The sequence below is a fragment of the Lactuca virosa genome, chromosome 8, assembly GCF_052849685.1.
Source record: "Lactuca virosa cultivar CGN04683 chromosome 8, Lactuca_virosa_CGN04683_v6, whole genome shotgun sequence".
NCBI classification, from domain to species: domain Eukaryota; kingdom Viridiplantae; phylum Streptophyta; class Magnoliopsida; order Asterales; family Asteraceae; genus Lactuca; species Lactuca virosa.
The window spans coordinates 90,727,322-90,740,013 of record NC_136433.1 but is presented as its reverse complement, the minus strand read 5'-3'; the positions used below and the strand labels follow the sequence as shown (position 1 = coordinate 90,740,013).

General features: G+C 32.0%; 2 protein-coding genes and 1 non-coding gene across 4 annotated transcripts; 1 reads left to right on the top strand and 2 right to left on the bottom strand.

Moving 5' to 3' along the window:
- The first annotated feature begins 802 nt into the window (after positions 1-802).
- On the top strand, positions 803-3,277 carry PLPB (PAS/LOV protein B). The gene is given in 8 exon segments (XM_079066668.1): positions 803-868; positions 871-1,470; positions 1,595-1,799; positions 1,896-1,960; positions 2,106-2,185; positions 2,285-2,340; positions 2,417-2,480; positions 2,994-3,277. Coding segments are annotated over 8 exon segments (1,272 nt in total). The 5' UTR covers positions 803-819; the 3' UTR covers positions 3,147-3,277.
- Positions 3,278-5,543: 2,266 nt separating this feature from the next.
- Positions 5,544-5,616, bottom strand: TRNAA-AGC (transfer RNA alanine (anticodon AGC)). The gene has a single exon. It is a non-coding gene; the product is annotated as a tRNA-Ala (tRNA).
- A 391-nt stretch (positions 5,617-6,007) lies between these two features.
- Positions 6,008-12,406, bottom strand: LOC145129580 (protein NRT1/ PTR FAMILY 4.6-like). Of its 2 annotated transcripts, XM_079064340.1 has the most exons (5): positions 12,052-12,406; positions 11,823-11,928; positions 11,457-11,674; positions 7,365-7,802; positions 6,008-7,164 (listed from the first exon to the last, which is right to left on the bottom strand). In XM_079064340.1, exons 1-5 carry the CDS (start codon positions 12,052-12,054, stop codon positions 6,202-6,204), a joined length of 1,728 nt encoding a protein of 575 aa, XP_078920466.1. In that variant the 5' UTR covers positions 12,055-12,406; the 3' UTR covers positions 6,008-6,201. The 2 variants fall into 2 exon arrangements, with proteins under 2 accessions (XP_078920466.1, XP_078920464.1); XM_079064338.1 differs by lacking the exon at positions 12,052-12,406 and having other exon boundaries at positions 11,823-11,934.
- Positions 12,407-12,692: the final 286 nt, after the last annotated feature.

Below are 12,692 nucleotides of genomic sequence, written 5' to 3'. Positions count from 1 at the left end.
TCACAATATGAGTGTCATATTTCACAATACAAATGTCAGATTTTATAGTACGGAAAAAAAATTATTGTTATATTTTTTTAAAAATTACAAGCTTTTCTTAGATGTCATATGCAAATGGTTATTTTAAAATTTTGACAATTTTTTAGTTATTTATTGAAAAATGATTAATAGAAGTAGACATTTGTTTTTCTTGAAAAACAAAATCAAATAAAAGTATTTAATTAATTGAAATAATATTTGTTTATTTTGACTTTTAAAGTAATCTGACGTGGTTGGATAACATCTGATTCTATAAATTTCCATTACATAAACTATAACCCTTATTTGGTTCGTTCTAATCTTTTAGAAGCTCCTCTCATTTTCCATTTTCTATTATTTTCTTTTTTTCGTGATTCACCTTCGCCGTGGCCTTCCCCTCTCTCCTCTCCACAAACTTTGAGTTATTCCCTCTTCAACTGTTCATACACATCTGATGGGTATCTCGTAGCCTTGACAACTTCATAGATATTTTCATAAAAGAGGTTTTTCTCCACTCAATTACTTCACAACTGTATATTTATGGGCCCCTTATATTCTTCAATCTTTATGTTATGAAAACCTCTAGTTTTGCTGTGTCTTTTCATTTTCTTCAAAACCAATAACAAAATTCTTCGTCTTTCTCACTCACGAACTTTGAAATTATGGAGTTTTGTAGGTATAAAGTTTGTATGCTGTAAAGATAGTATCTTTTTTGCTTTCTTTCCCTTTCTCTAGTTTGGGGTTTTAGTTGTTTAATCCATTGAAAGCTGAAAAAGCCCAAAAATTCTCCAACTTTACCACATGGGATTGGGATTAATCTTTGTATTAAGCGAAATCGAGTTTGAAAATCAAGCAAAGTTTCAATATTTATGGAGCAACAACCAATGGGTACTTCAATTGAACAATCCATCAATAATCGGTACTCAATTTGGGTCCGTGAAGCTCTTGACGAACTACCCCATAGTTTCACCATAACCGACCCGTCAATATCGGGTCACCCGATTGTTTTTGCATCAAGGGAGTTCTTGAAAATGTCTGGGTATTCAAGAGAAGAGGTGATTGGAAAGAATGGAAGGATGTTTCAAGGGAGTAGGACCAATAGGAGATCAGTAATGGAGATAAGGGAAGCCATTAGAGAAGAAAGAAGTATACAAGTTAGTTTGTTAAATTACCATAAAAATGGGACACCCTTTTGGATTTTGTTCCACATGTTTCCTGTTTTCAGCAAGGAAGATGGAAGAGTGATCCATTTTGTCGGTGTTCAAGTCCCAATTATACCTAAACCAAGAAGATCCGGGAGTGAATTTTCAAGAATCGAGATGAATTTGTGTGAAAATGGGTCGGGTTTTCGTGATACCGTTCTTGGGTTTTGTAGAAGGGAGGTGTGTTCTGATACGGTGGCCGAATTGGGTCGCATTTCAAATTTGGATCAAGTTTTAACCGATGATACAGGTAAAAAACAAAAAACCTAACTTTTAACTTTTATGTACTATATTTGATGCCTAGATTTTAACTGTAAAGTTACTTTTTGACTTTATAAAAGAATGACTTGACAGATTTTTACTTTTATCATCAGAATTACATGACACTGCGTGCAAGGTGAGTGATTTGGAGAAAAGACGAGTCAACACTGCAATTAGCAACATAGTTTCCATGCTAACACATTACAGTGAGTCAACGGGCAGATTGGTTTCTGATAGAAGATGCTGCCCGAGTAACATGAGCCTTGTTGGGGCATCCTTAAATATATCTCTTGGTAGAATAAAACAAAGCTTTGTCTTGTGAGTTATTTCAATTTCCTAAGATTTTATTTCACATATCCAACACCTACAAACATTTCCAACTCTTATTTTACACAAAATATTGTCACCTTGTAGGACGGATCCACATAAATCCGATTTCCCAATCGTGTACGCAAGTGACGCCTTTCTAGAATTGACAGGTACGTGAATATATGAGTTATTTAAGGTCAAAATAATCAAATTTACCCCCTTCATTGTTTTGGTCAAAATTTTTGTAAGAATATCAATCCATGGTGAGATTTTCGATCCCTTTTCTAGTTTTAAATGATATATTATTGTTATTAGGATATGGTAGACATGAAGTATTGGGGCGAAATTGCAGATTTTTAAGCGGGAAGGAAACGGATGTCTCAACTCATTTACAGGTTTTTGAATTCAAAGCCATTTTGTCAAAATTTGGATTTACTTTTTATAGGGTTTGATGAATAATAAACCCAAAATGGTTATTTTATGATCATATGCAGATTACAAATAGCATTCAAACAGGAAAAGCCTGTACTGTATGCATCCTAAATTACAGGTTTGCGTCTATTATTAATAATTTAATTTATGGCGAATAATTATTATAGTTCTTGATTATTGATGATCTTTTTCAGAAAAGACGGGAGCCCTTTTTGGAACTTTTTGCACATGTCTCCCATACGGAATGCCTCGGGCAAGGTAATAGTTTTCAAATGCACGTTATTTGTTCTTATCATTTTGGGTGGGACAAGAAATTACAGTTCTTGTCCCACTAGTCTCAGTCAAGTGCATGCCAAATGCAGTATAACATGTTCTAGGTCTTACCTTCTGAGTCGAACAAAAACTTATAATTTGCTGACATCCATCCTAGTCTCAGTCCAATGCATGCCAAATGCAGCACATACTATTGCAGACAATTCTAGTCGCAGTCCAATGCATGTCAAATGCAGTACACATTTTTGCTGACAGTTCTAGTCCCAGTCCTAGTCCAATGCATGCCGAATGCAGTATAACCTGTTCTGTTATATTTTTACCTTTTTGGGTGGGACAAGAAGTTACAGTTTTGTGCCACCGACATTAGTGCTAGTCCCAGTCCAATGTAGTACAACCTGTCATGTACTGTTGGGTCTAGTGTAGCAAAAGGGGGCTAAGTGTTATTTATGATTTTATATTGTGGTATGACTTAAGATGCAGTACTTTAATCGGTGACAGATAGCATATTTTGTGGAGGTTCAGATGGATTTGAACTGTGGAAGCCATGAAAACAAGAATCTACGCCCGGAGATCAGGCAACTTAGTGTGGTGGGTGCTGTAAAAGTTGCAGTGAGGAGCTCAGGGATGATTGCCACAACTTCTGATTCGTAACATAAAAGTGGTTTTTGGAGGATTTGTGAAATTGATGTATAATATAGAAGTAGCTGAAAACTTGCAGAATGTCGTTTTGGAACTTATTGTGAAACTATGGTTGATATATTTATGGTTCGATTCAAGTTGAAGCTGTTGTCACAGTTGCATTTAGGGGGTGTTTGGATTTTTGACGTTTTTTTTTTTTTTTTTTTTTTTTTTTTTGAAGTGAGAATTTTGATAATAAAACAGATCATATTACATATAATACCGTCATCTTATTCTTAATAACATTTTCAATTTATCTCCTTTAATCGTATTTTTTGTTAATATATTTTTTTTTTTACTTTAATCTAATCCTCCCTAATAAATGAAAATAATTTTGCCACATCTCACTCTCTAATGCATTATGCCACATGTCATTTTGTTATTATTTTAAGATATTTATTTTTCATTTGTCATTTAATTCATTTTTCATTTTCAATATATCATTAATTTAGTTTCGATAACTTAAACATACCATAATGACTATATTAATTCCAAATTTCAAATTTGAAATTTCAAACTTCAATTTCATTTTTAAATAGATTTACAGTTGAAACCTTCGAATTTAACATTTTATTATAATTAACACGTTTAATCATACATAATTTTAATCTATTTTTTTGAATGTTTATTTATTTATTTATTTCTATATTTTTTACTTATTTCAAATTTCAAATTCAAATAAACTTACCGTTTAATCATTTGTATTTAACATTTTGTTTTAATCAACCCGTATATTATACGGGTCTTACAACTAGTATATGAATATAATTAACGAGCATTTTCAAGTCCAAAATTATACCACGTCAAATATTAAAAAGTTGTAGCTATAAGATCATTTAGTGAGTTATAAGATCATTTAGTGAGTAGATTTCCCCATATTTTTATGGATATATATATTTTGATAAAAATTAAATCAAACATAGGCTTTCTTAATATGAAGTTTTCCTTATGCACACATGCTCATCATGCATTAGTATTATTTTTGGAATGAAATATTTATGGGATCCTCGTTGTTAAGATCAAGCTTTATTTTATGGTATTTATTTGAGGTTCTTTTTAATTTAAAAAAAGTTAATGAGTAGGTTTAGTTGATCCATGATTTATGTTTTATCTTTTATTTGTTTCGAGAAATATATCAATAAATTCTAATTCCTTTTTTTCTCATGATTTAATTCAAATCGAGATGTAAATCATGTTCTTTGGTTAACGAAAATGTGCAAAATCCTTATTTTCCTAAAATGACAAATTAAAGAAAGGTGTTTTATAAAATAATAGGTGAGTAGGATGATAAGTAGGAATAAAATGTAAGAGAATATTTGATTTTTGTATATTTTTATTTGGTATATATTTTGATAAAAACTAACACACACATAGGCTTCCTTAATATGAAGTTTTCATTGTATACATGCTCATCTTGAATTAGTAACTACAATTAATTTTTTCAAAATATTAATTTTTCTTTTTTATTTTTTGAATGAACTATTTATGGGACCCTCATTATTAAGATCAAACCTTATTTTATGGGTGCTTATTTGAGGGTTTTTTTTTTTTTTTTTTTTTTTTTTTTTTTTTTTTTTAAGTTAATGAAAGGGTTTAGTTGATCCATGATATATGTTTTATCTTTTATTTTTTTCAAGAAATATTTCAATCAATTCTAATTTTTTTCGCTTGATTTATTTTTGATCGAGATGTAAATCATGTTCTTTGGTTAAAAAAATGTGCAAAAACTTTATTTGTCTACAAACGACAAACTAAAGAAAGGTGTTTTATAAAACTTTTTAAATAGACGAGAATAAACTTTTAAATGTTTAGAAAAAAACATATGTAATTGAGAAAATCTATAAAAGTAGCTTTTAATGATGTGACAAAATAAATAAACTATTAAAGGTTGTGGATTCTCTTATGCTAAGAGTATGGTTACAACACTTTTGTTGCAACTAATACAAATCAACACAAAGTTGCATAAATGATTAAATGGCCTTTGTGTTTCCAAAAAATCTCAGGTTCAGACCAAGTGTGTTAGATGTTATACTGTTGGATTGTCAAAAAGATATACAGTAGATCTTGGTATATAATCATAAAATACAAAATATAAAGATGTTTACATGTTCTGCTAACAAGTGGTATATAATTTTATTATTATTATTATTATTATTATTATTATTTTTGTGTGACTTCCTAGGGGTGCGCATCTAATAGTTGGAATAACCAATCTAATATTGAAAAAATAATGAAGTCGAAAACTAAAACCTACTTCATTAATTTCAGTCTCAAACTGAACAGTGAACCAAATACATATGCAAGTTTCTTTTAATTTAATAATATTACCGAATAAAAAGACCAAATTATGCAACTACATTTCAAGTTTTTTGGAGATGCGGGGTATCGATCCCCGTACCTCTCGCATGCTAAGCGAGCGCTCTACCATCTGAGCTACATCCCCTTTTGGTGTTAAAAGCTCAATCTCATTAAACATACTTACATATATGGACATATTTTATTTATTATAAAATAAGTACAAAACACTTGTTTTTGTTAAATCCAATTCATATTTTGGGTAAACAAATTGGCTTAATAGATGTAATATAAAATCCTATATTTTCTTTTCATTTTATATTGTTTTTTTTTTTTTTGAAAAAACTTTGTTTACGTTATACTATAATATTGTTTATTTATAGTGTACGATTTCTTATCGTATCATAATCTTCAGAAGTTATAAATCCACATTGTAGCTTATATGATACCCATATGACAAATAACAACAAAACGAGAAGGAAAAGTATTAAGAACGTATGATCGATCACGGGAAATTTATCTTTTTATGGAAAAAAAGATATTTAAAGATAATTAAAGGATAAGAAAAGATGAAGGGTGTAAAATGAACATTTATAATATGCTCGCAGAAACCCCTCAAAGTTCTCTCACTCTCAGTTGGCAGTTATATACAAATCTAAGCTGAAAATGTATGTCATGAGCTTGAAACTAGCTCGGCTAAGTTTCTTCTATACACCTTCAACTTTTCTATATTTCAATTACGGACCCCTAAAGATCTGTACTTATAACGATGGGCCCAAAACAAATAATGAAGGAAATTCAGTGCACTCAACGCACACATCAGCCAGTAAAATCTCTCCAAATTGTAATGGTTCAAGTTGTCGCCGGACAACCACCCAGGGTTGCCGGAGCTCCCGGTGGCGCTATTCACAACCGACACTATCACTGTACTCAAGTAGTACCCCATAGCTAACGACGCGAACGACAACGATGTGGCTAAAGATCGCATAGATATCGGAGCTTCGGTGAAGAAAAACTCGAGTAATCCGGCCAACGTGAACAAGTCTGCAGATCCCAGAAACAAATACTGAAATGCGACCCATAAAAATGAAATCGGTAGTGGTTCGTGAGTGTCGAGGCCTGATTTTGTGGCGATCCGTTTGCGTTTGATCTCAACTAGCGCTGCTACAGCCATGGCTAAAATTGAGAGGAGTAGCCCAACCCCAATTCGTTGTAAATGCGAAATCCCCATTTCCGATTTGGTGTTTTTTCGGGCGAATGGGACTATGATGTGATCGTAAACCGGTGCTAGTAAGATTATGAACACCACCGGGAAAATCGGAAGGGACGCCGGAGGAACTTTTAGGTTACCGATCTTGGTGTTCATGGTGGACGCTTGTTGGACGGAGAAAGTGGAGAGCTGGGCTAGGCAGCAGTTGAGCATGATTGTGCAACCGAAGATCGGAAGGACTTTGAGCACAATTTTGACCTCTTCAACTTGAAGGATCGAGCATCGGAGGAAACTGCAAGCCGGTTTGTTCATCGCCGCCCGGTTGAGGAACTTGAGGCTTGACGACGGAGTTTCTGGTTCTTCCGATTGCTTTGTGGGGTTGATCGTTTGTTGTCCACGGTTAATTGATGTCGGAGGAGAGATACTCGCGATGGCGTTGCTAGGGTTCCTCACAATGCAAGTGTTCAACATCGATGCAACTAGAACCTGATGTTCAAAGTTCAAACACAACAAATGTCAAGATCGTTATTTAAAAGTTACAATAGTTTAAGGTTAATTTTGCAACAATCGACAAAGTCAAAAGACTCAAAGTACAAGTTATTATAAACAACCATTTGAGTTTTTTTGTTAATAATAAATACTTTTAATATAAAAAGAATATTGGGTAAATAAAAAGATTGAATAACCTTGAATATAGTTGTTATAGGGCTTCCACGAGGAACCTTGTTGCGATAAAAGCTTGAACCAGCTAAAAAGACAGGGATCGACAAAAAAATGGTCAACATAGAGATTCCAAAGCCCCATTCCCATCCTTTGTTGTCTTCAATCCAAACAACGAAAGTTACAGCGATTAGAGCACCAATAGCGAGACAAAACACAAAGTAGTTGAAAAACGTTGATCTCTGTTTCCTTCCATTAACACTGTCCTCATCAAATTGTTCTGCACCATGTGTAGGTAATGATCCTTTGATGCCACCTACGCCTAGTGCCACTAAATAAAGCCCTAAAAATAACATTGCGGCTTGACCACCATGGACTTCTTGGCATGGAGTTGTTGGGTTAGAAGGGCACTTAGGTGGTTGTAGCCATGATGAGCGAGCTTGTATTGTTAGTATTACAAGACCCTGTTCAAAATAACAAAAAATCATCATACTTGTTAGAGTGCAAATTTTTTTCGACACATATGACAAAACCGAAGTGTTCAAGATAGTGAATAGTAATTAAGTTTGATAACTTGTTCTACCAAAGAAGTCATTCAAACAAATTTAACTTCTTAACTTTTAATTGTTGACTCCAATATTGTAAAAACTTTGAATTGCTAAACCAGGGTTATTTGGTTTACAATGTTTGGATCAATGTTACTATGCCCTAAAGAAGTTTGACAAGTGTTTCTACCTAGGTCAGTCTAATTTTCATTTTCAAATCACTTAACTTCAGTTTTGTTCTAATGTTGCAAATATTTATGTTTATTTTATTTTTATTTTTTTATAAAAGGTTTAAAAACACAACCACAAAAAAATCTGGTTGTACATAAACTTATAAGCTTTTATTTTGGTGTACAATTGTTTTTTGTTAAACTGTAACATCATGTCCATGACTTATAATAATTATCACATATGTACTGTAGTGATAATGATGTTGTATATATGAACACTTACATTTCTATCGTAATATCTAATTATTGTATTTATTTGGATACGTGGAGAATAAATACAATAAATACTCAATATTTTATGGTACTACGTGTCACAAGAGTAGATGCAACATGTGGTTTCACTCTCTTTATCCAACTAAGAGACAAACATTAATGTGATCGAATTCACTGTTGTCTTGGTACATAAATACTGGGACCCAAACACGTGTGTGCAACCCCACTCATATCCTAATCCGACATGGAAACTCATCAACCAATTTTTAAAAGAGAAAAATAAAAATGTTTTTGACTAATTAAAATTTTATTATCCGACTTTTAATGATTTCTGTTCTACGCGTATTGAATGTTTATTTGATTTAAAAATTTCAATTATATAAAGAAAAGAAAGCATATCATGTTCCATGTGTGAGACTTTTTTTTTATATGCTTTGTTTGTTAGATTCAACAGAGTTATAAAAATCAATTATATTATGGAGTTTATATTTATATAATGACAGTTGTCTATGTCATCTAATTATGATCTGAAATAAAAGTATTATCTAATTTGTATAAGGAGAATTGATAGTATCCAAAATTGACGTCAAATTATCAAATCGGAATAAATGGTATTCTAGGATTTTGTATTCTACATAACAGATGTTATACATGTGAGACTTTTAGACTTTTAGACGAAAAAACTTGAATTATTATTATTATTATTATTATTACTATTATTGGTTATGTTATAGGAGTTTTTAGATTTTATTTTAAACAACTTATAATTCAAAAACTATTTTAAACAATTTTTGGAGTTTTTAGTGTATGGATATTTTAGCTTATGGTTTATATATATATATATATATATATATATATATATAATCTAACAACTACTTTCCAAACACTTTTACAAAATAAAAACTATCAACTATGAATTGTCAATTATCAACTTCTAACTATCCGTCAGTTTTGCCTTAACACATATGTTTTATTATTTTAGTTTGAAAAAAAGTATGTCTATTTGAATTGGCATGTTGATTTTTTTAGCCTAATTACCCCAGTTGCTTCGTGTACCCCCTTGTGTGAGTTAGGGGTGAACATATGGACATCCGGACAAGAAAATGGATCTGGTAAGTCTCATTAGGTTTGATCCAAGGTCCACAAATTTCTGCAAAACAGGTCGGTTCGATCCAATTTAAATGCTCACTTTTACGTACAAGAATCGAGAATCAGAACTGGATCTAGACCTAATAAGCCTAACAGGTCATGCCCAAGGTCCATCAAATTCTGTAAACCGGTCTGATCGAAGAGCCAGACCGGTCAAAATGCTCATCCCTAGTGTGAGTGAGTGAATATTTATACCCTTATGATTTAACTATTTATATGAATAAGAGGATATATATAATAACTATTTAAAGGATATATATAATAACACTTTTCTTTTTTTATTGTGGAAGGTTCAAATTATAAAGACAAACATTTATTGTACGGAATGCAATGATTATAGTATGATTGCACTATTCTAATTATCAGAAAAAAAATATGATCACATTCTTTACACTCCTATACTATAATTTATTTTTATGCAATAAAATATTGATTATTAACTAGAACTGAATTATTAATTGCTGTTTTTAGCTAGAAAGGAAAACGAATCAGTTAATGTTCGTACGTTTGTCAAATCAATTGATTTGATAAGCACGGGAGCCTGTTATGAACTGATTAATTCATTTCTTCTAAAATATATTCACTTTAAGTTTTTAAAGATACATTTATTTCATTCTTTGTACTAATATATTTTTATTTTAATATTGGTCCATAAATCAAGATTATGCTTGAATTATAAGATTAAATTCATACAAACCAAACCCCGGCCAACCTCTCATGCTAGAAAGCTATGGTATACGTTTGAATTTACATATTATATAATAAAATGAGTATAAACCACTTAATTAACTAGTGGGGTACCAATGTGACCATGGTTGGGAATGTAAATGGTATCCCATCTATCCAAGTTTGAATCGGGGCATTGTAATTGCTCCGGTACTAGCCAATAGTAGTAGGATATTAGGATGTATGACCCACTGACAAATAAGACGTCTTAGCCTATTACCATAGGCGGGCTTCTCACCCCATAATCTAAAAAAACAGGAAAAACTGTCACATCCGGTGAACAAACCATTATAATAAACCGAGTGTACATAAAAAATAACCTAGTTTACTCAAATAAGAACCCTAACTTACTATATAACTAATTAACTACATTTTATTACTACTAGTAGTATTATTAAACTTTATTAATTGATATTTTACATTAAAAAACAACACATTTACACACAAAAATTAAGTATATAGACATTACTTGACCATAATATAGATGTTGATTGATTTCTAGATCCACATTTATTGATAAAGTGGCGAGTAACACATGTAACAAGTGCATTAAAGGTTTGTACTAATTTTCTAACATAGCGTAGGATCAAGGGAATGAGCCAACAACAGATTTGATTCACATGTTCCCACTTATCAAATATAGCGGGCTATTATTTTAATTGTCGGATCCACCAAAAGTCGCCACATATATGTGGAAATTATGCTGTTTTAAAGCAACCTCTTTTTTTCATTTTTTTTTAATTTTCAATATATACATTATATATATAGATAAATAAAAGCAAAGTAAAAGTTTCAAAGCAAACCCATGTTCTTCCCACTTGACATTTTATTTTCTATAAATTTTCCATTATCGTTTTTTGGAATCTTTGAATTTAGTTTAGGTTTTTTGGTCAAACAAGATTTAAGAAAGTTAATGTTCAAGATTTCTTGATTTTTCCATGGCGTGAATTGTGGTAGGTCCAATATTCAGTACTTTTGGTTATCAAAGGGTTCAATTTTGTAAATTTAGAAAAGAATGTGAAGCAGGCGTAAATTGTGTAAACGAATAGAATCTTGGACATTTGATAACTACGATATTAAAAAGATGAAGGTAATATTAGTTATTTGTTATGTCTGAATGATTATATGTGTTAATTAGTTATCCGATGAACAAGGGTATCTTGTAATATTTTTATAGTCATGAATCAAATCAAAATTTTCATGTGAGAATCAATTAGTTTAGAGAGAGAGAGAGAGAGAGAAGAGGAAAAATTACCAGGAACTCAACAAGTGCACTTATGAGGTAGATGTGGTAAGTGGTGAAGAAAGCATCAGATAAGAAGCCACCAAGAAGAGCAAGAAGAAAAGCAGTTCCCATGAAATCTGTGACATTATTTGCTGCTTTTGAAGGTGAAAAGTGCATGTGTTCTGTCAAGTACAACACCAAGTTGCTTGCATTTGCTAAATAAGCCAAGTTCTCCATCACCTCCACAACTAAAAAAAAGCAAGAAAACTTTCAATCACCGATCAAAACTATGATCGACCCACTTCAAGATTACAAAAACCCATATCAAATATGTAAAAAATTGATCGAGAAACTAATGGAGTGAAAAGGGAATTTGATTCTGATTTTGACTTTTACCTAACACAAAGAAGGCAGCAAGCATCCCACCATGTTGACCTCTTTTAGCAGGTTTGTTCTTCCAATTCACATAACCTTCCCATGTATCCAGTTCTTGTTCCACTTCCTGCATCACATAATCAAGAAACCCTATATAAGATCAGTGACGAATTTGACAAAAGTAGTCAACTTTCAGTTTTCTGATTGGTCAAAAGCATATAAAGACGATAAAAAAGAGAGAAAAAGCCACCATTTCTTTTGTAAGCGATGAGCGTGATGATTGATGAAGATCAAATAGGAAGAAGATATGAAAAAGTATCTAGTTTCGATGTGTGTACACACACTTCTTTCTCTCTCTTCCTTTGAGTGAAAGGCAAGATTTTAATTGGGGATGACTTTCACAAATACACACTTTTCAAAGTAGTAGTATGGTACTTGGTCATCTCAATGGACATTTGTGGTATTGTTTTATTGTGTTTGGGAAATTCAAGTACACAACTCCTGACGATGAGGAGAGATAGAGAGTAGGGTTTCTATTTATAGCGGCAGGGAGGTGAGGTTTTATAGGCACAAGTTGAGGCCTGAGGGTGGGTGAAGTGGGACGGGGGATAAACGGTACGTAGAGATATCAAACAACCATCCCATCTCAAATTAATTTATCTCAGTATTTATAGTCTTAATAAATACTAATGTTTTTGGCTTATCCATTTGTAATCTTTATTTTTCTATTGATTTTAGCTTTTTGTTAGTTCCTAACAAAATCCAGACTTTAGAAAAATAAGAATGTTATTGTGTAATATTATTAAACAACAATATTAACATGCCCTAAAAATCCTGCGATAGGGAAAAGATAGACACCAATACTCATTATTCCACTGAGAGTGGAAGAAT

Coding starts and splice junctions, on each gene's coding strand:
- LOC145129580 (XM_079064338.1), bottom strand. CDS start 11,934: ATGCAGGAAGTGGAACAAGAACTGGATACATGGGAAGGTTATGTGAAT. Junction 11,675..11,822: donor TGCTGCCTTCTTTGTGTTAG/GTAAAAGTCAAA, acceptor GCTTTTTTTTAG/TTGTGGAGGTGATGGAGAAC. Junction 7,165..7,364: donor CTATAACAACTATATTCAAG/GTTATTCAATCT, acceptor TTTGAACATCAG/GTTCTAGTTGCATCGATGTT.